Genomic DNA, 27,104 nt, shown 5'->3' with positions numbered 1-27,104 from the left:
ACATATGAACACCTACTGTGTTCCAGGCACTCAGAAATTGTGACTCCCTCAAAAAATATTTTGAAAAGCACAGAAGTTTGCACATATTATACAGATGAGGAGACCAAAGCTCAGAAAGATAAAAGTAGTTTGCTCATCCAAGGATAGGAGGGCCAAGACCTGAATCAAGGTCTTGATTCTTAATTCCTTTCTCCTTCATTTATTCTTGTCTACACACACACACACACACACACACACACACACACACACACACACACACACACACAAACACACACACGAGGGTAAGAAAAGAGGGAGAGAGTAAGGGAGTGAAAAAAAGGAGGGAGATAGGCATTTCAGAAAAAGAAATACAATGCATGTCCTAGTTTTACAATTAATCTTGGTGATGGTATTAAAGCTTATTTTTTGCCTATATTATTTCATTAATATTCCTAGGCTACTTTTTCAGGCACTATTTGACAATGAGAGAAAATACAGCTCTCATCTACTAATCCTCACGCTTTGTGCCTGACGTGAATTATCAGCTTATGATTCCTTAAACATACCATGTTATTTCATGCACTTGTGCCTGCTCTACATGCTGATTTCATTGCCTATAATATCCATCCTATTATAATGTCCTATAATGTCCACCCTGACAAACTCATATTCCACCTTCAAAATTTAGCTCAGATGTTATCTAAAGCAACCCTTCTCTGACCATACTCAAGAATTCATCACTCTTCCTCTGCAAAATCTCTTAAACTTTTTATACATTTAGACCACGGATTGCACTTAACATTATTTATAGGTCTACACCTCTTCTAGGCTATGATTCCTTAAGGGTAGAAATTCATTTCTATATCCACTATGACAGACACATGTCAGACACAGAGCAAATACTTATTTGTTGAAATGGGAAGAAAAAAGTTCTTGAACAAACTATGCCAAAAATATCAGAGTATGATGCCAGGCCTTTCCCAATCCTAGTCTATTCAGGCACATGTAGCCACTTTCATCACCCAGCCATAACTGGGGCATTCTTTCATATTATCTTTTCAAAATGGTTATTCCATGTCAGCTGATGAGCCTACCAAACTGAAGTAAACTTGCTAAAAGAACAATGTAAAATGTAGATACTACAGAAAGCAAGCACTAAAAATAAAAACAATAATTTTATGAGTAGGTTCAGCTAGCGGTTTCAAAATAAAGTAGGAAAGAGTAAGTTTTACACTGTTTTAATAAAAGTTGAAAATAAAACAGAAGAACTGCAAAGCTCTGGACAATAGTTTAAAAACCACTGTTTACAGAAATAATAAATTCCACTGTTTAGTTTTTTCTTGCATGGGTATGCATGTATATTAATCTGTGGAAACCACTTGCTGTCCAAACTTTAGGCTAATGTGCTATTAAATATTTTAATAAAATTATAAAAACAAATTATCTGTTCTTCCACATAAAAATATGATTGGCTATGGCTTGTCACACATCAATAACAAAGAAAAAAATTCTTCATAAGCGTAACACTATCCATTATATATTCACAAAACCCTGAATGCCCAAATGCAAACACTGATAGTTAAAATGATTCGCAAAAGGAAGTTGTAAAATCTTCCACCTTGTTGCTTTTGCTAAATCACAGGTTTGGATTAAATCATCTTAAAATTTTCCTTTACAAATCAAAACCACAAGTCACCACTTCACACCCATTAGGACGTCCATTATAAAAAAAAAAAAAAAGGCAAAATAACATGTGTTTACAAAGATATGGAGAAATTAGCTAGTGGGAATGTGAAATGGTACAATCACTGAAGAAAATGGTATGGCAGTTCCTCAAAACTTAACAAAATCACTATATACATATACATATATATGTGAATGATCCATCAAGTTTCACTTCTAGGTATATATCCAAAAGAATCGAAAGCATGGACTTGAACAAATATTTTTACACTCATGTTCATAGCAGCATTGTTTACAACAGCTAAAACATGACAGCAACCCAAGTGTCCACTGATGGACGAATAAATAAAATGTGGTATATACATACAATGGAATATTACTTAGTCTTATGAAAGAAGAAAATTCTGACATACGTGAACCTGAAGACATCATGCTAAGTGAAATAAGTCAGTTACAAAAAGACAAATGCCATGTGATTCCATTTATACGAGGTTTCTAGAGTAGTCAAATCATAGAGACGGAAAGCAGAATGGTAGTTGCCAGGGGCTGGGGGAAGGGAGGATAAGGACTTTTTGTTTAATGGGTACAGAGGTTCAGTTTGGGAAGATGAAAAAGTTCTGGAGATGGGTGGTGGTGATGGCTACATAACAATGTCAATGTACTTAATGCCAATGAACCGTACACTGAAAAATGGTTAAAATGAAATTTTTATATGTATATTTCACCACAAAAAAGTTCCTGGAAACAGTGGGCCAACAAGTTGAATGGTGCAGGGTCTCAGGGAATCACCAGGGTGGGCAAGTGGTGTTAGCCAGGTTGATGGAGACTCAGATATGGCACCTGTCTGTGTGTGCATGCTGGGTAGTGGGACTCAAAGGAACAATGGCTTCTGCCAGCACTTATGTCTGGGAGAAAGCTGCCCCTCCAGCCCTCACTCTGAAGCCAAACAATTCGATTCCTCCATGTATGTACCTGGCACCTTTCAAACTGCTGCCCCAGTGCTGGAGCTCAGAGCAAGTGAGTCCGTCAGCAAGTAATTCCACATGCAGACCCTCTAAGAGGAATGTCTGGGACTCCAGCAGCCTTCTGTCTCACTCAGTCACAATCTCTACTGGTTTTCACTGCTGTAAGTTATGAGGACTTCTCTTCCCAGGACTGGAACCTTGGGCTAGGGAGCCTGGTATGGGGCTGGGACCTCTCGCTCCTCAGCGGGGAAACCTAGAAACAGATGTCCCTCCCAATTTTTAAAGCCATATGTGGGTGTGGGACCAGTCAGTTTCCTGTCTCTGCTCTTCCTACCAGTCTCAAGGTATCTTCTTCTGAATATCCTTAATTATAGGACTTCTGTTCAGCCAGACTTTAGGCAATTCTCAGTGATGGTTGTTTTGTAGCTTAGTTGTAATTTTGAAGTGGTCATGGGGAGGTGAAGTGGTCATGGGGAGGTGAGCACAGCATTTACCTACTCCACCATCTTGACCAGAAACCTTAAGTTTTTTCAATTATAGTCATTCCAGTGAATGTGTACTTGTACCACAGTGATTTTCCTGTGCTCTTCCCTAATGCATAATGACAGTGGGCATTTCTGCATGTGCTTTATTTGCAACCTATATGTCATCTTTTACGAAGTGTTCAATCATAACTTTTGCTGGTGTTTTGTGTTATAAGACTTTTGGGTTATTTGCATTATAAGAATTTTTATATCTGTTAAAAAACAAGTCCTTTGTCAGATATAAATATATATGTATTATACAGGTATAGCTATATATAGTGAAAATTTTTCCCACTCTGTAGCTACCTATTCATTTTCATAAATCAAATTTATCAATTTTCATTTTGTGGTTTGTGTAGTCTTTTTTTTTTTGCCTACTCCAACGTGGCAAATACTTTCATATTTTCTTCTAGAAGTTTTATAGTCTTAACTTTTATGTTTAGGTCTCTGATCCACTTAAGAGTAACTTTCTATAAAAGAGTAAGGTGATGATCATTATAAATTTTTCTTCCACTCAGATACACAGCATCATTCCCTGAAAAGACGATAACCTTTCCTCAATGAATTACACTGGCACCTCCAAAAAGTAAATAAATGAATTGGGGTGTGTGTGTGTGTGTGTGTGTGTGTGTGTGTGTGTGTGTGTGTGTATTTCTGAACTCTATTTTGTTCCATTAATCTACACGTCTATCGTTATGCCAATACCATTTTGTCTTGATTACTGTAGCTATAAAGTCTTAAAATCAGGCACTCTAAGTCCTATAACTTTAGTTTTTTTAAAAATTATTTTGCCTATTCTGGGTTCTTTGCATTTCCACATAACTATTAGACCCAGCTTGACAATTTCTTCAAAAAAATTAAAAAATAAAAAGAATGCTAGGATTTTTATTGGAATTTCAGTAACTCTATAATCAATTTGGAGAAGACTGACATATAATGAGTCTTCTAGACCACGAACATGCTACATCACTCCACTTATTTAGATCTTTTGTCTTGGAAATGTTTTATAGTTTTATAGCTTTAATGTTTTATAGTCAATAGGTCTGCATATACTTTATTAAAATGTATCCCTAATGTTTTCACTGTTTTGAATGCTATTGTAAATGGGACTGCTTTTGTTAACTTTATTTTCCAATTTGTTTCTTGGTAATATAAAAAAATATTGACCTAGTAATCTTATGACTTTGCTAAACTCACTAGTTATTGTAGCTTTTCCATATTTCTTAGGATTTTCTACATATGTAATAATGCTTGCAAATAAAGATGGTTTTACTTATTTTTCAGTCTAGACGCTTTTTCTTTTCCTTGCCTTACTCCACTGACCTTTAAGAGAATGTTGAGTAACAGTGAATGCAAACATCCTTGTTTGTTCTCAATTTCAGAGGGAAAGCATTTAGTGTTTCTCATAATTAAATATGATATACATTTCATGTTTTCCATAGATGCCTTTAATCAAATTAAGGAAACTCCTTTTTATTCTTAGTTTGCTAGATGAGTGCTACATTTTGTCAAACATTTTTTCCCTACAGTTGAGATGATATGATTTTTCTGTTTCCTTCTACTCGCATGGTAAGTTACATTAATTGGTTTTCTAATTTTAACCAGCACTGAATTCCTGGGACAAATTCCACTTGGTCATGACGTTATCTCCTTTTTATATATCAATGAATTTTCTACTATTGTGTTTATTTTTGGGGTCTATGTTCATGAAGAATATTTGTAATTTTCCTTTCTTGTTATTTCTTTGCCCGACTTTGCCATCATGGTGACGATGACTTCATGTAAAGAGTTGTAAACTATTCTTTCCTATACTTGCTTTTTAAAAAAGAGTGTGTGTAAGAACAGCATTGCTTTTTCCTTAAATGTTTCAGTTTCTGGTTTCATTGCTTTTTCTTTGTTCATTCTCTACTTTATTGATCTCTACTCTTACTCTCATTATTTCCTTCCTTCTACTTACTTTGTATTTAACTTACTCTTATTTTTCTGAGCTCTTAAGGTACATGCTTAAGTAACTGATTTCAGTCCCTTCTGATTTTTCTAATAAAAGTATTTAAAGTTATAAGCTTCCTTCTAAACACTGCTTTACCTATGTCACAAATTTTTATATACTCTGCTCTCGTTATCATTCAGTTCAAAATATTAATATCCCTTATGGTTTCTTCTTTTATCCAGAGATACTTCAGAAATATGTTATTTAATTTTTAAATATTTGGGGGCTTAAAAATATCTTTTTGTTACTGATTTCTAATTTAATTCTGCTAGTCAGAAAACATACTGTTTTCAGCCCTTAGAAATCTAGTGAAATTTGTTTTCTAGTCCAGTAAATGGTCTATCTTCATGAATATCCCCTGCACCTTTGAAAAAAAAAATGTACATTCTGCAATTGATGAGTAGTGTTCACATCCTTAATTTTTTGTTGTTCTATTACTTGCTGAGAGAGATGTGTCAAAATCTCCTGCTATGATTGTGAATTTTGTCCAATTCTTTTTATTTAGAGTTTTGATTTCTTTTGTTGTTTAATTCTTTTGAAGCTCTGTCTTTAGGTACATACATTTATAGTTCTTAGGGTTGATCTTTTCTTCTGTTGTTTCCAATATGCTGTTAAGGCCATTCAGTGAATTATTCATTTAGTTATTCTGTACTTTCCAGCTCTACAATTTTCATCTGGTTCTTTTTAAAGTTTTATTTCTGTGTTGAAAATCTATATCTGTTCATTATTTGAATGTATTTTAATTCTTTAACGTATGTATAATGGTTGTTTTGAAAGTTGTGTGTGTTTAATCCACTATCTGGACCACCTGTTCCACCTGATTTAGGAGCTAAGGTAACTTCAACTCTTACCTGAGCTATACTGACATGTATTTCTTTCTCTTCCTACCTGTCTAAGCAAACTCTCCATGAAGTTTTCTCTGATTAATGCACCATGCTGAATTCCAACAAAATTACTACAATATTTAGAAGGTCATGTGGTATCCTGAAGAGAACATTTATTAACCCACAGACCTGGATTCAAATCCCAGAACTGGTTCAGTAATTTTGGGCAAGTTACCAAACCTTGATCTACTTTCCTCATATCTACTTCATAGAGTTAGCATGACAATTAGCCAGCCCTAAGTATGTACCAGGAAAACAAGTTATTACTATTTACTATCTGTGTTCAACAGACACTTCCTGTTTATACTTAAGTCATTTTACAAATAATTTACAGAATAATAAAATAGTTGGAAACAACCTTGAGTTATTTTAACAGAAATTTGAAACATCGAAATCAAATTTTGTTTTATATATAATACATATTATTTTAGTATATTCAAATGTTCCTGGAATTGAAGGTATATATACCAAAATGGTAAATATCTTCTGAATGTTTAACTAATTTCTCATTAACTATCATACATGAAACTAAAGCCACTATCTTGTAAATTTGATTCTGGATTTCCAATCTCCAAAATGTTCTATTTTATTATTACTTCTCATTCTTTTTGCTATATATTACTATCAAAAGGCAATGCTGGTTCATATTTCAAATATATATTTAATAGATTATAGCACTTTTATTATTTCTGGTTCTTCTTATACTTGCATTTTCAAAGTGTAATACTTTTAAAATTTTTGATGGTTCAGAATTTTTTTGAAGAATGACCATCTCTGCTCTGTAACTGCAAAAACTATTTTTCATATCTGGTTTATAAACACTAAGTAGAATGATAAATCCAATTAAATTTTTCATTTCTTAGCATCTATTTCCGTGCAAGTATCAGACTTCAAGATTTTGTATACACATCAGACTTCAAGATTTGTTCACTTATGAATTATTATCAAGTGACTGTTGGTGCACAAACATATAAAATGAAAAGTACTGTTCACAAGACGATCTAGGAAAAAAATGACGATTCTAGTCACAAAATAATGCATGATAAAGACTTTCTTGCTGAATGACTAAATGGATGAGAGAAGAGCACATATCTTTTTGTCCTTAGAAATATATCATGAAGTCAACATTTCTTTGGTTTGGCAAAATTAATCTAGGATATCATCAACTCAATTTCATCATCATAGAGTCTAGAGTGTTGCTGTCTGTCTTTATGCCCATCTTCTGTGAGTACTGAAAATACTAAGCCATTTTCCTGTCAATTTTCATTTCTTTGTCATATGGGCAGGAAGAAAATCTAAACTCCTACCTATGTTCGGTGAAAGCTAAAAGAAAAAAAAACACTTAAGATGGCATCCATAGATTTTTATTATGCCTTCTTGAAAGATCTGATACTTTGAGCAACACAATAAGAAAAATGAAGAATAATAGTGATGATTTCATTACTGTATCATCCTTCTAGGTCATTCAATCAGTCTTCTGTATTCTTGTTATTTTAGTATTGGGGCATGATAGCGAAAATTTGATAGAGAATAATGAAATAATTCTTAAGATGATGAAATTATTTCGAGATATCGGAAAAATGAGATTAAGATCCCATAATGCGAGTTAGATTTATAAAAAAAATCATATATGGTAATTTTAATATAGAATAAGTTTTATTCTATTTTTTAAAATAAATTTTCTATTTGTTCTTTTGAAGAATTCTAAGAAAAATATGTCATAAAATAATCATCTTTACAAATTAGAACTGCTGGAAATTGATACTCAAAAATTAAATTGGGTCCAATGGACTCTGATGGTATACTGTGGGTTAAATAAAAAATATATGAAATATTTTCTCCTCCAGTACTTGGCAAAATATTGTTTTGTATTAATCTTATACTATGCTTTCTCACTTCCTACAACTTCTATCAAGGAGCAAGTACACAAATATATAACAAATCATAAATTTCAAGGGCTGAAAATATCTTTAAAATAATCGATCATAACTTTTATTTAATTATTGAAGTTCTGTCTACAAAAGTTAAATAATACGGGTAACGCTAAAAGATATACCCTTTAATATCTGCCGAATTCCTACTCTGTACAAGGTAAATAAAAGATAAATAACAATAGCTGAAATATTTTTAGTGAATCTTATTATCAAAAAGAAAATGTAAGAATAAGCTATACTTGAACATAAGCTAAATATTATCTAATCCAACAACTGGGAAAATGACACACATTGAATCATCCAAACTTCTCAAGCTTTAGGCAGATATCAGAAAGGTAACAAGCTTTCTCTTAATGACAAGTCATCACGGGTTGACCATGTGCTAGTCATAATGCTAGCACTAGGAATACAAATAAAAAGGAAGTCTCAGTCCTCAAGTGTGGTCAGGGAGAAAGAAAAGATATCTGCATGGTAAACTCTCACCACCTTCATGTCTTTGCTCAAAAATCACTTTCTCAATGAACGCACCTAGCTTATTCCTTTGAAAGTTGCAGTCTACACCCCAATCTACTTTATCCTACTGTAATTTTCTACAGCATTTATAACTGCTAACATTCTGTATAATTTATGTATTTTGTTTATTGTCATTCTCTCATAAGGCTATAAGTTCCTCAAGGACATGGATTTTTTTCTGTTCTGTTTGTTGATGCATTCCAAATGCCTGGAATAAATGACTAGAATATAAAAGGCAAATAAGTAGTCACCATACAGTGCTAAGATGAAATAAGCTGAATCTTTGAGAATGATCATCTCAGATATGGTAGAAGGAAGAAGAGAATGAAAACAATTTTAGGGCAGAGGAAATAGTTCATATATAATAAGCATTTTTAACATAGCATTCATGGACTCCCAGGGGGTCTGTGGACAGGACTCAGGGGTTCCATGAACTTGGTCCTTCCATTATGACTATAAGGAACCACAGTATTAGCAATGCCTAAAAGTCAGTTTGTTTCCTATCTCATTAATAGTTTTTGTCTCAAGATGTCACTCATTACTACTCATTACTTATTTCTAATTTGTTATTTAATGTTACCATATTAAATTTTGTTCAACTTTGTTATTTAAGGAAGTATAGATTGCTGTATCATAAACTTGTTATAGTAGTTTTATAACTATTTTAACTGCTTATCTTTTTAATTCTGTATATTCTGGTTTATGTCTTTAAAATATTATTCTGGGGTTCACAGGCTTCAACAGAACTGTCAAATGAAGCCATGGCATAAACAGGTATAAAGAATTCAGGTACTAAAGTCAAAGACATATGAGAGGGAATAAGACATTAAAGAAACTGTTCATCTCACTAGGTTAAGAGAAAAAAAAAAAAAGGACACAGAGATGAGTCCAGAGAGCTAAAGAGAATTTAAAAACTCATTTTTTACTTTATTTGAATGTTATTATTTCCTTCCTTCAATATTTTAATTTAGGTAACATGCTGATTCTAAGTTTCCTTGTAATTATTAATTCATAAATCCTGAAAAATTAAAAATATATTATTGATACCAAACAATCCAAAGTTCAATGTCTTAGGAATCTTTACAAAGTCTTAGGAACTTATTTTTTAACTTCTCTACAAACTACCAAAACTAGGCAACACAGAAAGGAGATGTGCTAATACACAATTTATAATCATTTTTTATGTAGTAGAAGCTTTACACAATGAAAAGTGGGCCAATAACTTTCAAGAAATCTTGATCTCTGAACCTAATATACCATATGAAATGTCCTGTTTATAAGTGATTTCCTCACTAGACCAGAAGTTTTAATGGCACTGCTATCTTATTCATCCCTGAGCCAGGCTTACTATTAACCATAAAGTTATAACAGTTGCTAAACTTAACTCCAATGACTGTCATGGTACCAAACTCTTGAAGTCTGATACTTGCACAGAAATAGATGCTAATCCAATTAAAAAATAGACAAAGATGTAAACAGACATTTCTCAAAGGAGACCTATGAATTTCCAATAAGCACATGAAAAGATGATCATCATCATTTGCCAAGGCAATGCAAATCAAGACCATAATACAATGAGATATCATTTCATACCCACTAGGATGGCTATAATCAAAAAGACAATAAAAAATGTTGGCAAGGATGTGAAAAACTGGAAGCCTCATAATTGTGAGAATGTAAAACAGTGTTACTGCTTTGGAAAACAATCTGACAGTTCTCAAAAGATCAAACATATGACCTAGCAATTCTATTCCTAGAGAAATGAAAACATATCCAAGAAAAATGAAAAATTATATCCACACAAACTTTTACACAAATGATCACAGCAGCATTTTTCATAAGAGCTAAAGTGAAAACCACCCAAATGTCCATCAACTGCTGAACAGATAAATAATTTGATATCTTTATACAACAGACTATCATTCAGTCACATTGCTACATGCTAAAACAGATGACCCTGAACACCTTATGCTAAATGAAAGAGGACAGAAACATATTACATGATTCCATTTATATAATATGTCCAAAATAGGTGAATCCATAGAAATGGAAAGTAAATAAGTAGTTCCAGTAGCCTGGGGAGTGGGAAGGAGATGGGGAGTGACTATTAATGAGTATGGAGTCTCTTTCTGGGGAGATAAAATGAAATTGTCCTGGAATTAGATACTGGCGATAGTCACACAACTTTGCAGATATATTAAAAACTACTGAATTATACACTTTTAGATGGTAAATGTTATGGTATACGAATTATATCTCGATAAAAAATATTGTCTTAATTAAGAAAAAATAGGAATCAAAGAGCTCTCAATTAATAGAGCAGTAGGTTCGACACAGTCAAAAGTCACCTGTCACAAAGCAAAATCTGTGGTATTGCCCAGAAAGAACACAAGTCTCTTGATTTATAGCTGTTTCCTGGCTTTACTTTAGACCATGTCAGTCTTTGATAAAAGTCCTAAATAGTCATTAATGTAAACAGAAAGTCAAGCAATACACCTACTTGACAAAGAAAAAGTATGGAAGTGAAAAAAATATGACAAAGTAATCCAAGTTATTTATCATTAAAATAATTTTATTTTTTAAAAATCTCATTTCTTCTAATTACTTTGTTTTCATATAAAAACCAAGGATTTCAAAACATCCCTGATAATATAAGGGATCAGATGAAAGACTTAATTAGCTTCATGGGGTTCCTAAACTCTATATAGATAAGGACACAACCTTCTTATTATAAAAACCCACAGTGAAGCAAAGTCTTATGAGAATATCTCATGTGCAGGAAGTAGCTGGGGACAACCCAAAAGCCCTAATGTCTCAGTATCAAAGCAACTGGTTGAACACATTTCACCAATTATCTCTTAAAATACACAGAAAAGACAAAATGGAAATTCTAGAATTAAAAAGTCCAATGACTGGAATAAAAAGTTCAACAGATTTGCTTAACAGGTAGGATGGTCAAAGAGCAGAGATCCGGAAGACAGATAAGTAAAAATTATCTAATTTGAGGAACAGAAAGAAAAAGAATAAGGAAAAAATGAACAAAGCCCCAATGACTCATGAAACAATGTCAAATAGTCCATCATATTTTAATTGGACACTAACACGCAAAAAGAGAAAATGGGCCAAAATTTTTAAAAGAAAATAATAATAAAAAATATCCCAAATTTGGACAAAAACCTCTTCTTTTTGATCCTAGAAGTTCCAAGCAGAAAATACACACACACACACACACACACACACACACACACACACACACACACACACACACAACGCTGAGATACACCATAGTCAAACTGCTTATCTAAAGAGAAAATTCTTGAAAGCTGCCAAAAAGGGGATGGGGTGGAGGTCAGAGGGTGCACATTACATACAGGGGAATACAAAAATATGAATGACAGGTGACTTTTCACCAGAAATAATGGAGGCCAATGACAACAAACATTTTCAAAGTTCTAAGAGGTGGGGAAAACCCTGCAAACTCAAGATTTCACATTCAAAAAAGTATTCTGAGGATGAAATAAAAAACCTTTTCAGATAAACAAAAACCTACAAAATGTGTTGCCTGCAGACCTGCACTCTCTTATAAATGCCAAAGGATACTGTTAGGTTATAAAGGAGAAAGATACCAGATTAAAACCTGGATTTACAGAAATGAAAATCAGAAAAAGTAAATAATTAGGCAATTATTTTCTTCGACATAATTTCCTTTAAAGCAGTACTGTTTAAAGCAAATAAAACAAATCTTAACGTGGGGTTTATGACATAAGTAAAATTACAAGGTATGACAATAGCACAAAGAGGTAGATTAATGGAATTATATTATCATAAGGTTATTGCATGTATAAAATAGATGGAAAGAGGTAAACAGTAAGTAGTATGAAGTATAAGGTGTGAAGTGAAAGGTGGTATATTACCTCCAAATAGACTTTGATAAGTTAATAGTACATATTGTACTATTGTACAGAATGACTACCAAAAATTAATAAAAGGAACATAACTAAGAAGTCACTAGATGAAATAAAATAGAATAGTATATATTTTTGATTATCCCCAAAGGTTGCAGAAATAAAGCAATACAGGAACAAAAGAAAAACAGCAATCATACCAATAATCATATTAAATATAGATTAAGAACTCCAATTAGATTGCAAAGATTGTTAGACTGAATTTAAAAAGCAAGAGCCAATGGTTATATGCTGTTTATGAGACTCACTTCAAATATAAATACCTTTATAGACTACAAGTAAAATACTAGAAAAAAAAAATGTATCACGAAGTTGTATAAGAAAGCTGTGGTGGCTATATTAATATCACACAAAGTAAACTTTAAGACAGAGTATTTTAAGAAACTGAGAACATTTCATAAAGAAAAAAATTCAACAGGAAGATTAAACACACTATACTCTAATAGGAATTTGAAATGAATCACAGACGTAAATGTAAAATAAAAACTATTAAAAACCTAGAGAAGAAAACAGAAGAGAAAATTTTCATGACTCTGGTTGACTTTCCATACAGGACTAAAAGTTACTAATCACTAATTAAAAATTAATAAATTAGACTTCATCAAAATCCAAAATGTCCACTCTTTTGAAGACACTATTATAAAAACAAAAAGGCAAATCAGTCTGAAAAAAAAATATTTACACAATATAAATCCAAGACAAGACATATCCAGGATGTGTAAAAAACTCTTACAACTCAGCAATAACAATAACCAATTAAAAAAAAAAAAGGCAAAAGACTTTAAAAGAAACTTTGGAGAAGATATACAAATGACTAGCAAGCATGTGAAAAAAAGCTCAACACCAATGGTCATCAGGAAAATTCAAAACAAAACCATAATGAGATACCACTCCACACACACTGAAATGGCTAAAATGAAAAAGATAGGTAATACCAACTGTTAGCTAGGATGTGGAACAACTGGGAACTTTCATGCATTGCTACTGAGAATGTAAAATACACAACTACTTTGGAAAAAGTTTGCCAGTTTCTTATAAAGTTAATCTTCCACCTGCCCTTGACAAAGCAATTATTCTTTCATTCAAGAGAAATGAAAGTATATGTCCACAGAAAACTTGTAGAAGAATTTCCTAGTAGCTTGTTCATAATGGCCCAAAACTGAAAACAATCCAAATGTCCACTAAAAGATAAATGGATAAAAAAAGATTGTGGCATATTCCTACAATGGAATACTACTTAGCAATAATAAGAAACAAACAATTGACATATGTAATAACATCACAAACATTATGCTAAGTGAAAGAAGCTAGACATAAAAAGAATATACACCGAATGATTCTACTTACATTAGGTTCCATTATGTGTAAGGTTTATGTGAACCAATCTACTACAGAAAAATCTACTATAGACTTAGAGATCACTATCTAAAATTGGGGCCTGACTATCGGCTTGTCTTAAGGACAGAGATAATACATGTAAAATAGCTCCCTAATCTGTAAAGTAATATACAAATGTAGACATTATTAATTCATATCAACAATTCTGGTTCAGCAAGTCGATGTCCTCCTGAGGAAGATTACAATGTCTAAGTCTGAAGAATCATAAACTACAATTGTGTGGCTTTGAAAACATCTTCCAAAAACAAATCAACTGCCAACTTCAAGATATCCTAAAACAAAGATTAATTCTAGAGAGGAAAAACAGTGTGCCCAATTGAATACTAGGCAGCATTCTTAAATAGAAGTGATCAAATCAATAACACAGATAATTTAAAAACTTCAGGAAAATTAAGGTAATCAAAATATAGAAAGTGCTTCAGAAATAAAGGTATGTCAAAGACCAACAATAGCCTAAATGCCATTAATCATTACAACACAAAATACCCTGCTCTATCACACACTGTCTTTTAACAGCTCCCAGATTTAAATAGCCTAGTAAAAATGCCATTGTCTCAATAGGTATAAATAAACTCAAGAAGCTAATTATTAATTTCATATTCCTGGGGAAAGCAGTCCCTATGATAGATAGCCTACCATTCCAAATAGCTAAACTGTATGTTTTTATGAGCATATACACTTGGCAGTAGGGTTAGTTAAAAACCCTACTGCCAAGTGTATATGCTCATTGGTAAAGTGAATCATCACTGACTATTCGCTACTCTTCCTTAGCTCTCAAGCATGCCATTTCAGAAGCCCTACATAGTACCGGATCCCATTTGTCCCTGACTTCTTTGGCTTCATACCATGTTTCAATGCTTTTTTACTCTCCCAGTTTAGATTTGGCAATTCAGTTTAAAAGAGTTTTTTAAACCTTCAACATCTTAGAATGCTGCTCCTCATAACTGCCCATAGCTCCAAGGCACAGCCTCTGCATGCACCATAATGCACCATATAGATAGAGTGAACGTACTTCTCAATCTCGGTCTTGGTTTATGCCTGATGCCTAAGCATAATTAAGAATAACACTCTCTTTCATTCTCAGAAGTTTCTAGTTGGGACAAAAGGTTAAACAGTCACTTTTCTCAGGCCACAAAAATTGGTTATGAATAGTCAAAATACACAGGAGGCACTCAAAGGCAGGCAGTTTGGCTGGCCAGGAGGCTGAATGTATAGACATTAACCATTCCAATGCCAGCTCAAGTCCCTGAAACATTCTTATCAAACAAATGCATGTTTCTATTCCTTTTAAATATACTGACTATCAAATTAGCTTAAGTGTTGCCCAGGAGAGATCATTAAGGAATTTACTCTTTGTCTTGTATCTCAGTATATGTCAAATTAATTACTGAGTTTGTTTAAAAGAACTTGATGGTCAAATGAACTTATGACTGGTAACAACCCACATGTGCTTCAAATGTTGATTAAGCTGTGATAAATCCATCTAATGGAATATGTAAAATAAAATGGAACTGCTGATACAACAACATGGATAGATATCAAACGCATTATGCTAAGCGAAAGAAGCCAGACTCAAAGAGCCACCTACCTACTGTATGAGTCCTATTTGTATGAACTTATGAAAAAAGGCAAAATTATAGGGGCAGAAAACAGATCAATACTAGTTGCCAGGGCCTGGGCAGGGGTTGGGAAGTGGGGGTGGGCTGACTACCAAGGGACAATACTGTTCTGTATCTTGATTGTGGTGCTCCATTTCTTCATTCTTGGACCTCATGTTAATACTTACATTAATTCTCTTAATTCCTTATTCTCTCTCAACTTTGTTCTGTTTAGTCCCTCAGCTAAACCTGATCATATCTTCTTTTCAGCCTTCAACCACAATTCTTACTTACCATGAATTAAAGTCACAAAGGTTAGCAATCTCAACTATCCTTAAAGTGCTTCAGAAGAGAGAAAGTCTAAAGCCTCCCTTGGGAAACCTACCAGTGTTTTTTCACTCCAAGAAATATGATGTCCTTATTTCTGTCCAATCAAACTCTTGCTTATCTTTAAATTCTACTTCCTATCTGAATTTATACAAAGACATAGAAAGAGGTCAATTTTTTCCTCACAAAAATCATGTATTAAAGATAAGTATTAAAATTACATTTTTATCTTCCTTCTTCAGGGTACATATCTATGATTCCTGCAATACTGTTTATCACTTAATGTTATACCACATGTTCTCTTAAACTTCTCTGGTTTCTCTACATCTTCCTACAAATAAAGTAACCAAAACAGGATACCAACAAATAACAGACAAATTACGAATAAATACAACACAATACTAACAGGGCCCCCAAAAAAATACCCTTTGGAAAAAAGAGATCAGTCAATTATGTTATGGTCCCTTACACTATGAAAGAAGACAAGAAAAGAAAAAAAATCATGCTCTCAGAACTTCCAAAAGTTAATTCTCTAGCAATGACTTTGTTTCTTCACTAACCAGAAGACTCCAATCTTCACAGCCACTGATGTTACCACCTTCCTATTCCCAGGAAAGAAAAAGTTACCCAACACACACAAAAGGGGCTATTATAAATCCATTACAGCTATCTCTCCCAGAACAAGCAGGTGGCCTTCATAGGGTCTTAAACTTCTTACCTATCATCTCAGCCCTATTAGAGCCCATTGCTGCCAATTAATTGTGCAATTGTTGAAACTATTTCCTATCATCTTTTCTTTCCTTTTAAGTCAAAAGTATCATTTTTCTGAGGGGGAGAAGAGGGATTAAGGTTGAGAAAAGATTAAGTGGAGAGCAAAGAAAAAGAACTCTATATCTTTAAACTAAATTTAGCTGATAGAATTTGTTTTTCCATAATGTAAGCAAAATATTTACCTTCAAGATAATTAAGCATGTGTAAACTGCAAAATAGGAAGACTTTAAAAAAAATTAGATCAGAAAACCAGACCAAAATACAGAAAATAAAGCTAATGAAAAGAGAGGAGATAAAAGACAGGAATAAAAAAATAGAGACAGACTGTAGGATGCAGAAATGGGGTTGTAATCAAGAAAAAATAGAAATCTGTCCCAAAAAACATAGTGGAGTTATAATTTTGTTTATGTTCCTTTGTAAAGGAAACAATAATGTGGTTGTTTGAAATTAGTTCCGGGGAACAGAAGAAAATGAATGTCAGACCATCAATGCACATGGGAGGATATCAAATATTAAGGGCTTTTATGACAACAGCTTCTGGAAAATGAAGGATTGTGTTAGGAATAAACAGCCATATAAAAACATCTGTAATTCAACAATATGCTTTAAGCTTAGGCTGGCTTTTAAGCTTAGGCTTAGGCTACCTTTCTGGTAGTACACTGAACAGGAAGCTATACCATAAAAATACAGGAAAGATTCTATAAGAGCTACTTCTACCTCTACCCCTTGGACCCATCTGGGTCATGGCAGTAGCTAGCAAAATCCTAAGGGGTTAAAGTCCACCCCATACCCAAAGACCCAAAACTACTCCCACCCCACCTTGGCTCAATGGTTTTCTCCCACTGTGGTGAGGGTGGTTTTGGAAAAGCTCCTCAAATGCCAGGAAACACTGTAATACAAAAAGAAAAAACAATTCATAAGTACCAAAATTTAACTAACATTTTGGCCTCCCTCTCAAGGAAGATTGAAAGGTTCCTAGACTAGTGGAAAAAGCACTAGTCTAGGAACCAAGAAACCAAGAGTATTCTGCTTGTTCAGCACTAAAAGACAGTTGCTGTACTCCAGGTGGCTTTGGGGGGAAGACACCAAACAGTCTCTTTCTGCGAAATGAGCAGACAGTAAGACAGAAGCTACTGATGGCCATCTCTGCCACTAAATTGGCTGAAAATGCAACCACCAGAGAAGCTAAGGGATGGAGAAAGACATTCCTGGTGACAAAATTTAAGAATCAGGCTCCAGTTCTTACTGCAGACATTTTCTCCCTTAAGTTGGTCTGTTATAGGTTTCTGTGACTTGCAAATAAGTCTGGCCAATACACTTAATTCCACCCTGAACCTGGGCAAGTCATTCTTCATTTATTGGCCTTAGCTTTCCTCTTCTACAAAATGGACTAGATCTGAGGTTTTCAACACTTTTTAAACAAAATAATGATTTTACTCACATAAATGTATTTCATAAGGTCAGATTTACTTCTGTCCAAAATCAGTAAGTATAATGGGTATTTAAATCTCACCCTGAGACTGAAAATAAAAATGACTATATTAGTATATAAGATTAAATGTGTGATTATGACCAAATTCAATAACAATGATGTGTTTTGATAAAAACAAAGTTTAAAATTGGAGACTAATGGTAAAAATTGAAAGCTTTTACTAACCTTTCAGGATTCAATTTATTTCTGTACATTGTTTTGGTCGCACATTAGTAAGACAATTCTGATTCAAAGAAGAATACTTGTAAAGAGTAAGCTATGTTCTCCACACCTGCCTTACCCCATGATACTATTTAATTAAAGGTAGAAAAGCTTTAAGTTCTGCACAAAAGAAAACTGGACAACACAATTAAAAAAAAAAAAAAACAGGTCTCCAACTGGTTAAAATTTAGTACATAATACTAAAGTTAAGTGTTCATGTATGGGTTTTTAAAAATTTTTTAATGATTTAAACCTCATTTAAAAATGGAATCTGAACCAAATGTCTACAGAATCCAATTAATGCCTTCATAGAACTCTAGTAAAATAGATAATCACTTAAACTCTTAAGAACATTTTCAGTCAGATTTATATATACTCACTGTCCATAGGAAACTAATGAAGCAACTGTAAAGTTAAAATTCTTCTTTTTTTTTTTTTTATAAAAAAGAAAAATTTCACCAACTCCTGGTCACAACCTTGGAGAGTTATGAACACAGACAATAATAAACTGGATCAAATAAGACGACTATTATAATAATCTATTCAATCTTAAGAACCAACTTGACAGGGCAAATCATAGATGGTGCTATAAAACATTCATTATTTAAGAGTGCCTGCTTTACAACAGAAATGAGTAACTTTCCATCTCTAATCATAAATTAACCACCCAGCAGAGGATATTCATTCATTCAACAAGAGTATCTCTTCAGTGCCACCAGCCACTGTGTAACCAACTGGGGCTAAAAAGTGAACAATATACACATGACCCCTACCCTCATAATTTAGACTTTAACCTAAGGTCAGTAGATAACCAATGAAGATTTTAAAGAGTACATATAGGATTAGGTTTACATTTTTGAAAGATTGCTGGCTACTATGTGAAAGTTACCATAAACTGGGGGTAGTAACTCCAAGGATATCAGTTAGGAGCTCCTTCAATAATGACAAAGAAACATTCAAAAGAAGGAACGACAAACTCATTTGAAGTATGTGAGAGGAAAAAAAGCTTCAGAGAAGTAATGCTGCAGTCAGATCTTTAAGGACGAGGAGTAGGTTGGACAAGCAGAAGAAGGGAGTTTGTACATTAAGAGAAGACCATATGAAAGACATGTTTGGGAAACTTCGAGTAGTTCCTCATAGTGGGTCTTGAATGAGGTGAAGCACAGATGAAAAGGCAGATCAAGAAAAATATAGTAAAGGGTATTTTGTAAAAGAAACATCTTCAAAACACTGGGGAATACTTTTAAGCAGAGTGATAACATGACCAGAATTACATTTTAGAAAATTTTTTTCCAGGGACAGTTAGCTTCAAAAAGACAACAAGAAGTCTAACCATTCAAACAAGAATGCATGCTTGCCAAGAGATACAATGACTCAAAGTCCTAATCTAATAATTTATTGTGACAACCAAATATGGTCCAACCAAGTACTCTGGGCTTAGAAACCAAGCAACTAGTACTGCAGTGCAGTTGACATGGCTATTGAAACAAAACAACAAAAAAGATAAAATACTAAAAATGTAATGATGGCTGGAGATAAATGGAATGAAGAAGAAAAAACAGCAACCAAGAAAACAGAGAAATAACAAAGAATTTTATTTTAGGGTGAGAATTACTTCCACTTGTCAATTACACACAAATCCACCTCTTATATGTAATAATTAATAAACTGTGGTTCCTGACAACCAGTTCAAAAACCAAATTTAATTTAATACATACACTTAAGAAAACAACCAAACAAAAACCAGATTAGAAACAACAAACTAAAACAGACAACCAGCTCGACCCTAGCTAGTTTCCCACAGCTTAAAAAGAAAGCTCTCCCTGCCTGGCTGGCTCTTGAAGCATACCAACTAAAATGGGGGTGGGAGTGGGGGCGGGAGCGTAGAATGGGGTGAAGGACTTGCTATTTCACAAATGTTCCTGATCAATGAACTTGAATGATCTCATTCCAATTCTTTCTCTTTAGTTAACAGATATAGCTTCAATATAAACATGACAAGATATAATGAAGAATCCAATTATTAAAAAATAAATAAATCCTACCTTTCCGGGGTCATCCTTGGATCGAGGCACTTTAAGGAAACACTTGTTCAGCGACAGATTATGTCGTATGGAATTCTGAAATTAAAGAAGAAAAGCCATATATCATCATTGGCATCCAAAAACAACACCCACCTTTAAAAACAGAATCAGAAATCTAAATATCTCTATGCACTGGAATACAATTACAAATGGAATAAGCTTTTTAAATGAACTTCAAAATTTAAACCTTTTTGATTTTCAAATCATGAATGCTACAAAGGGAAGTAATTATTGGAAAAGAGTTTCTAATGGATATTACCAAACTCCAAATAAAATATGTGTCACATTCTAAATGTTTATTAAGACCTTTTAATGACGTAGGAAGATGCCTATGATTAATGCTAAATATGAAATGCCAAATATAAAATTATACGTATTATGACTTTGTGATTCATTCATTCGTTCATTCATTCATTCTTCGAAACAAGCTAGAGCTATTCTAAATGGAATTAAAGGTGGTATTTCTTCTTTTACTTTTCTGCAATGTTCGAATGATCTATAAAGCGTACGTACTATCACTTTTTAATGAGTTAAAAAAAAAATTCCACTGTTCCATTACAAGAGGATACAGACACCAATTAGGTTCTCAGTGCTATCTATAAGAAAAAATGGAAAGACACTCGCTACAGAGAGCTAGCAAGAACATTTAGGTTCCACGATGTAGCAGAAAGAGTAACCAACTTAGATGGCAGGAAAAGGAACTTGGAGACCTGGAGAAACTGTGAAATAGGAAATTTTCCATGAATAAGTAGGACTGTACCACAGTTTTTACAGAAAACACCCAAAGGCCATTTCTTCTTAACGAAATGCTCCAAGATCCATTCCATAATTAGGTTTGTTCCAAAATGGCCAAGTTATTTGGTGGAGAGATCCTCCAACTGCATTTAGCCACCACTCAGAATTTCGGGAGGTTGTTTTTTGGCATGATGTCTATTTTATTTTTAATATAAAATTCAAAACTCTAACAACAATGCCTATATATTAAAACTTCCCCTCAAGAGGTAATATTGGGATTAAAGAAGTTTTTAAAAGATGAATATAAATTCAATCCTAGCTTATTACCAAAACATCAATTTAAAACATGAATGGGAGTTCCATTTCTGCTTAGGATATAAACAGCTACAAAGAATGATGATCCCTCCCAAACAATGAAAAAATAATGAGTTAGCTAAAAAAAAAAAAAAAAAAAAAATCATAATTATTTTTGAGCTGCATCAGAGCTGAGGTTGCAAGGCAGTTCCAAAGAATGAAATTCCAAAGAGGGACAAGCCCATACAATGAGAAAGGGGACAAACCTTTTGGCAGAGCATGGGAGAAAGAAGTGGCCACCATGCAACCATCCAAGAAATTAGCTAAAATTTGAAAAGCCAAGCTGGGCTAGTGTGTCGGTTTAGGGCCCCAGACACAAGAGAAGTTCTCACTCACTCTCAAGCTCTTCCTCATGGCCTCCACCATATGCTCACAAGAAAGACTGAGGGTTAAGCAAGGAGACCAAAGAAAGTCTCCTTTATGACATAGGCAAGAAAAGAAATACTGACAGCCACAGTGGGAGGCAAAGCCCCACCCACTTCTATAGATCTTACAAAGCCAAAAACTTAAGTTTGAGGTACAGGAAGCAAAACCTTTCACTCGTAAGACTCTGGCAAAGATTGCTTCTGAGGGAAGAATGGAAACAAAACCCTTCTGCTTCTAAGAATAGGAAACCCTTTCCCAGGACACAGGCAAAGATCTACTGCTAATAGAGGAAGGATAGAAGCAAAATCTTCTTACCTCTAGGACAAGTGTCAGAAACTACCTTGCTCCCAATATCCTATGCCAATATAATATTCAAGGTTGAGGTCAGCTATAGCTGTGGGAGGAGCAGGAAACTCCCACCCAAAAGCAACTACAGACATAAAGCTAGTTGGCTGAAGGAAAGAAACACTGAAAAGGCCCCATTCCCAAGTCCAAGGGCCTGAGTAAGACTAAGGCTGAACAAAGACAACAGAGAAAACCTCTAGCCCCTACCACAAGTCTAGCAGTGAAAACAACAAGTCTACTGATAGAGAAAGGGCAAGAGCATGGAAAGACCCCCATCAGTAGCAAGGTGAGGAGAGACAACTAAAATCTGAAGAGAAAGCAGGAAAACTGAGAAAACCCTATAGCACGTAAGCCCCTCACTCCAACCATAAGGTAATAGGAGCCTACTGGTAGAGGAATGTAAAGATACAATGTAAAGGTACACTGAAGGTAAAGATATCAACAACAAAACCCAAATCCAGCTCAAGTACTGATAGACTGATTCAACTACGCACATTAATGACCTTGGACAATAGATGCCTGTCCATTTACAAGTATAAATACCATTTACCTCATTCTCTACCATTCTTCTAGACATACATCTGGTACTCAGTCAAAATCTTAAGACACAAAGAAGAAGGGAAAAAACCTATTGTCAAGAGATAATCCATAAAACCCAACTGAGAGATGATTCAGGTGTTAGAACTATCAGACAAGAACATTAAGTTAATCATGACTAATATGCTCAAATGCCAAGAAGAAAAAAGTGGACGACTTGCATAAAGAGATGGGTAATTTCAACAGAGATGTGAAAACTATAAGAGTCAAATGTAAATAACAGAAATAGAACACATAAGCAAAGATCAAGAATTCCCTAGATGGGCTCATCAGCAGACTGGACACAACTAGGGAAAGGCTCTGACATCTTGAGGATAGATGAACAGAAATCATCTAAACTGACACTGACACACACACACACACACACACACACACACACACACACACACACACACACACTTACTTACTTACTTAAAAAAAAAATCATCCAAGGCTGTGGATCATACAAAGTAATGAGTCTCAGAAGGAGAAAAGAAAAAGAACAAGGCAGAAAAACATGTGAAGTAGCAACCAAGACTCTCCCAAAAATAATGCAAGACATCAAATCACAGATGCAGGAATTTCAAAGAACACCAAGCAGAATAAATTAAAAATCCACAGACCTATATTCATTACAGTCAAAATGCTTAAAATCAAACTGAAGAGAATATCTTAGAGGCAAAGAGAGAAAAAAATAAAGATGTGCACAGAGAAATAAAGTATGGTACCAAATGGAAACTAAAATCTACAAAAACAAAAAACAAAAAATGAGGAGTTTCAGAAACTCTAAAAATGAAAGTAAATTAAAAAAAAACACTTTGTTATTAATAATGCCTTAAAAAGATGACTGTCTACAACAAACATAACAATTATAGGGTTTAGAACATGTAAAAGTAAAATGTATGATACTGCAGCACAAAGGGTGAGTCAGAGGAATGAGAAGTTTAAGGTTTATAAAGTTTTTACACTGTACAAAAAATCCTGTATTTGAAGGTAGAATGTAACAAGTAAAAGATGTGGTAAACCATACAGTAATCACTAAAACAAAATTTAGGAAGAGGTATAACTAATAAAATAATGGTGGAGATAAAATGGAATCATAAAAAATACTCAGTCCAAATCTAAAAGACAAGAAAAAGAACCAATCAGACAAACTGGAGTTCATCTACCCATCTTTAAAGTCCCAGATGGGGGCGAAAATCAAGATAGTCAGAAGAAATCAAGACAGTCATATTTTCAAAATGGTTTCAGGGGAAGAACACATCTCTACTTCGGTACCCTCTTCTAAAACGCTGAAATGTTAGAAATCGTCAAGGCTCTGCCCTATGTCCTTTTTTCATTTCTACATTTGCTACCTAAGCAATCTCATCTACAGCCATGGCTTCAATGACTATCTGTGATACTTAAATCTACCTAGATCTCCAAACTAGACCTTTCTCATGCATTTCTAACATATAATTTCAACAGTCTTCTAGATATCTCCAGAAACACCTCAAATTCAACATGTTTTAAACTAAACCAATCTTTAACCCCAGTGTGATCTTCCAGTTTTCCCTTCTCAGTTTAAAGACAGTTATTTCCATAACTGTTCCAATCAGAAATCTCTAAGGCATCTTTAACTACCCCCACCTCCTCATCATCTAAAATAAATCTGTCACCAAATCTTATTAAGCCTACCTTTGATCTATCTATTTTATCCCATCTCTTGTTATTACTCCAGTCCAGGACACCAGTCTCACCAAAACTAGTACAATAGCTACCTAAGAATCACCTTCTGCCTTCCTCAATTTGTCCCATCTCCACCACTCTCCACCTTGCAGGCAGTTGTCTCTTCACAAAGTGAATCTGATGTTACCCTGTCACTTAAAACTTTTCAATGACTTCCCATTGCATTTCCTATAAAATCCAAAATCCGTAACAAAGCCTTGAAAGGCTCTTCATGATCTGACCCTCCCTTACTGTCTATACGCATCCTCTCCCATGTTCTCTCTCACCTCTAGACTTTACATTTATTGTTCCCACTGCAAAGATTACTACCCTCAGCTTTATTTACTTCATCCCTTCATCTGAGTCTACTCAACTTTCAATTTGTCCTTGGTTTAAATATCAGTTCTTAAGGGAAGTCCTTTCTGCTTTCATATATTATTAGGTTAGGGCTCACTGTAATAAATTTCCTTATTGCCCTGAATTTCTCATCACACTTGCAATGATTTGTTTAATTGTCTTTCTCCTCCACATTGTATTCTATACTAAAATGTAAGTAGGCTCCATAAGGATAGGGACTTTGTCTATCAACTCAGAACCCAGAGTACAATGCTTTTCATATGGTAATCGCAAATATGTTTTTAAAAAATACAAAAAGTTTATTTAGAAAGTTAAAAACAACCAGAGAGATACAAAGGCCAAGACATGTGTATTTTCTCTCTCTCTCTCTCTCTCTCTCTCTCAAGAAAAGAGATTACTTCAGATCTCACAACTTGGGCAGACCCTACCTCTAACAACCCCAAGAAAAAAAGTTGGAAGAATAGAGAGGTAGAAATAACTAGGATGGTCCAGGTTAACCTGGAAAAAAATGACCCAGGTTAAATAACTGATCAAGGCATACTGGTTGGCCTTGAAAACACCAGCCCCAAAAAGAGTTTCTCAAAAGTACAATCTACTTGCACTAGAATCACTTGAGATGAATTTAATGCAGATTCCTAGGCTCCATCCAGTATTACTAACTCAAAATCTCCAGAATTGTGACACAGGAATCTAAATTTTAAAAACACCCTAAGTGATTTTTATTTTAAGCTTGAGTTTAAACTGGCACTTCCAATTCAAATCAACAACCACATTCCTACTCGTATTTCCCTTCTTGTATTGAGAGCCCTGGTTCTCCAAAACATCAATACATGTACTCATCTCTTCTACCCTACCATGCACATAAAACAGTCTCAGAATTGCTTGCAACTTCTCAACTTTTCTTTGGGTTATTGGAGGTAAAGGCTGACTCTAGAAAAATATCGCTACCAAAGACAAATCTACTAAGTTCATGATTTCTTTGCAATTCTTTTCAACCTTTAGTATATATCCCAAGAAGGAAGAGTCAGAATGCTCTTGTCAAAGTGTCTCAATCTTTTTTGCTGAGTGATTCCATTACCCATTTGATATGACATAAGGCTTATTTGTTTCTATATTCAGTTTAAGGTTTCTGTCTTCCATCCTTTTTTATTTTCTATTTATTTTCAAAATCTTATTCCCTTCTATATCCCTTCTATCTCTGTTTCATCCATCCCCTATAAGTAACTATGTTTGTTCCTACTTTGTTATTCCTAAATTTCTGTTTACAACGATAAGCAAATACATAATACATTTTTAATTATTTTTCCCCACATAAAAAGTAGCAAATACACTCCCACATACACATACCACTCTTATGTATTTTTTTTATTACCCTATACTCCAGTAACACATTAATTTTCTTTAGTAAAGTGAATAGCACAAAAATTTTAATTCCTTTTCCTGTAGTTCAGTTTACAAAATCATTCAATAATGGAAAATTCAAAGAGTGTTTTTAAATTCTTATGGAATATTCAAAGAGTTATTTTTAATTTTTAATATGTAATCTCTCTTCAATGCCCTGGCACAAAATAAAAGGGAGTTTTATCTACATTTTAAAATTCTATTTGAATCCTTTTGAGTGACCATGACATTTTATCCTCTGGGTGACTTTAGTGCCTCTCCATTTCTGGGAAGGTGGTTCACAATCACTTTAGGATCTTTCTTCCACCCTCCTTCAACCAATACAAACTAACTTCACAAATACTAAATGACCTCCCATTTTCCCCTAACTCATCCCCTCTATACCTAAAGAAGATATAGTGAGCACAGATTGCAGGAGTGTGCTAAACAAATCTAAGGACAATGAATGGGAAGTAAACCCTGAAAAGAAAGCTAGAACCTCAACAAAGGAAGAGAAAAACCAGTTTCCATTTGTCTCCATTTGAAATGCTCAAAACATTTCTATGCTTACAAAAATAAATCTAAAGGTGATCATGGCAAGTTCTAGGTACCTAATGGTGTGGAAGAAACTTTTTAAAAAGAATAATTATTAAGCAGCAATCTCTGGAAACATTAAGGTCTGCCTAAAGCAACAGAATGGACCAGATAATCTCTCTGGTGTGTTTTCTAGTTCTAAAAGCAACACAATCCTTCTCTACCTATTCCTATTTCTTCTCTTTTACTTCTTTCTTCATTATATCTAAACGGAGCACCTTGCAGTTGAAACTGTATCACTTTTCTCTAATCCAGTTTCAGACCATGACTTGGGCTGGCCAGCAACAAGAAATTCAGCAGACTGGATCTGACACTCTCAGGTGGATTTACACTTCAGCAGAAGCTGTGGTCAGACAGGTAAATGAGCTATATAATCAAACTT

The 27,104-nt window shown here is 34.1% G+C and overlaps 1 protein-coding gene across 4 annotated transcripts in view; it reads right to left on the bottom strand.

Moving 5' to 3' along the window:
* FOXJ3 (forkhead box J3) overlaps positions 1 to 27,104 on the bottom strand; it is a 112,052-nt gene that overhangs the window by 41,137 nt on the left and 43,811 nt on the right. For all 4 annotated transcript variants that reach the window (XM_023521965.1, XM_023521966.1, XM_011377933.2 and 1 more), the window contains one exon: positions 20,270 to 20,344. In XM_023521965.1, coding sequence (XP_023377733.1) covers positions 20,270 to 20,344 — 75 coding nt within the window. The remainder of the gene's footprint in view (positions 1 to 20,269; positions 20,345 to 27,104) is intronic.

The sequence above is a fragment of the Pteropus vampyrus genome, unplaced genomic scaffold, assembly GCF_000151845.1.
Source record: "Pteropus vampyrus isolate Shadow unplaced genomic scaffold, Pvam_2.0 Scaffold326, whole genome shotgun sequence".
Lineage (NCBI taxonomy): Eukaryota > Metazoa > Chordata > Mammalia > Chiroptera > Pteropodidae > Pteropus > Pteropus vampyrus.
This window is presented reverse-complemented; position numbering and strand designations above follow the sequence as displayed.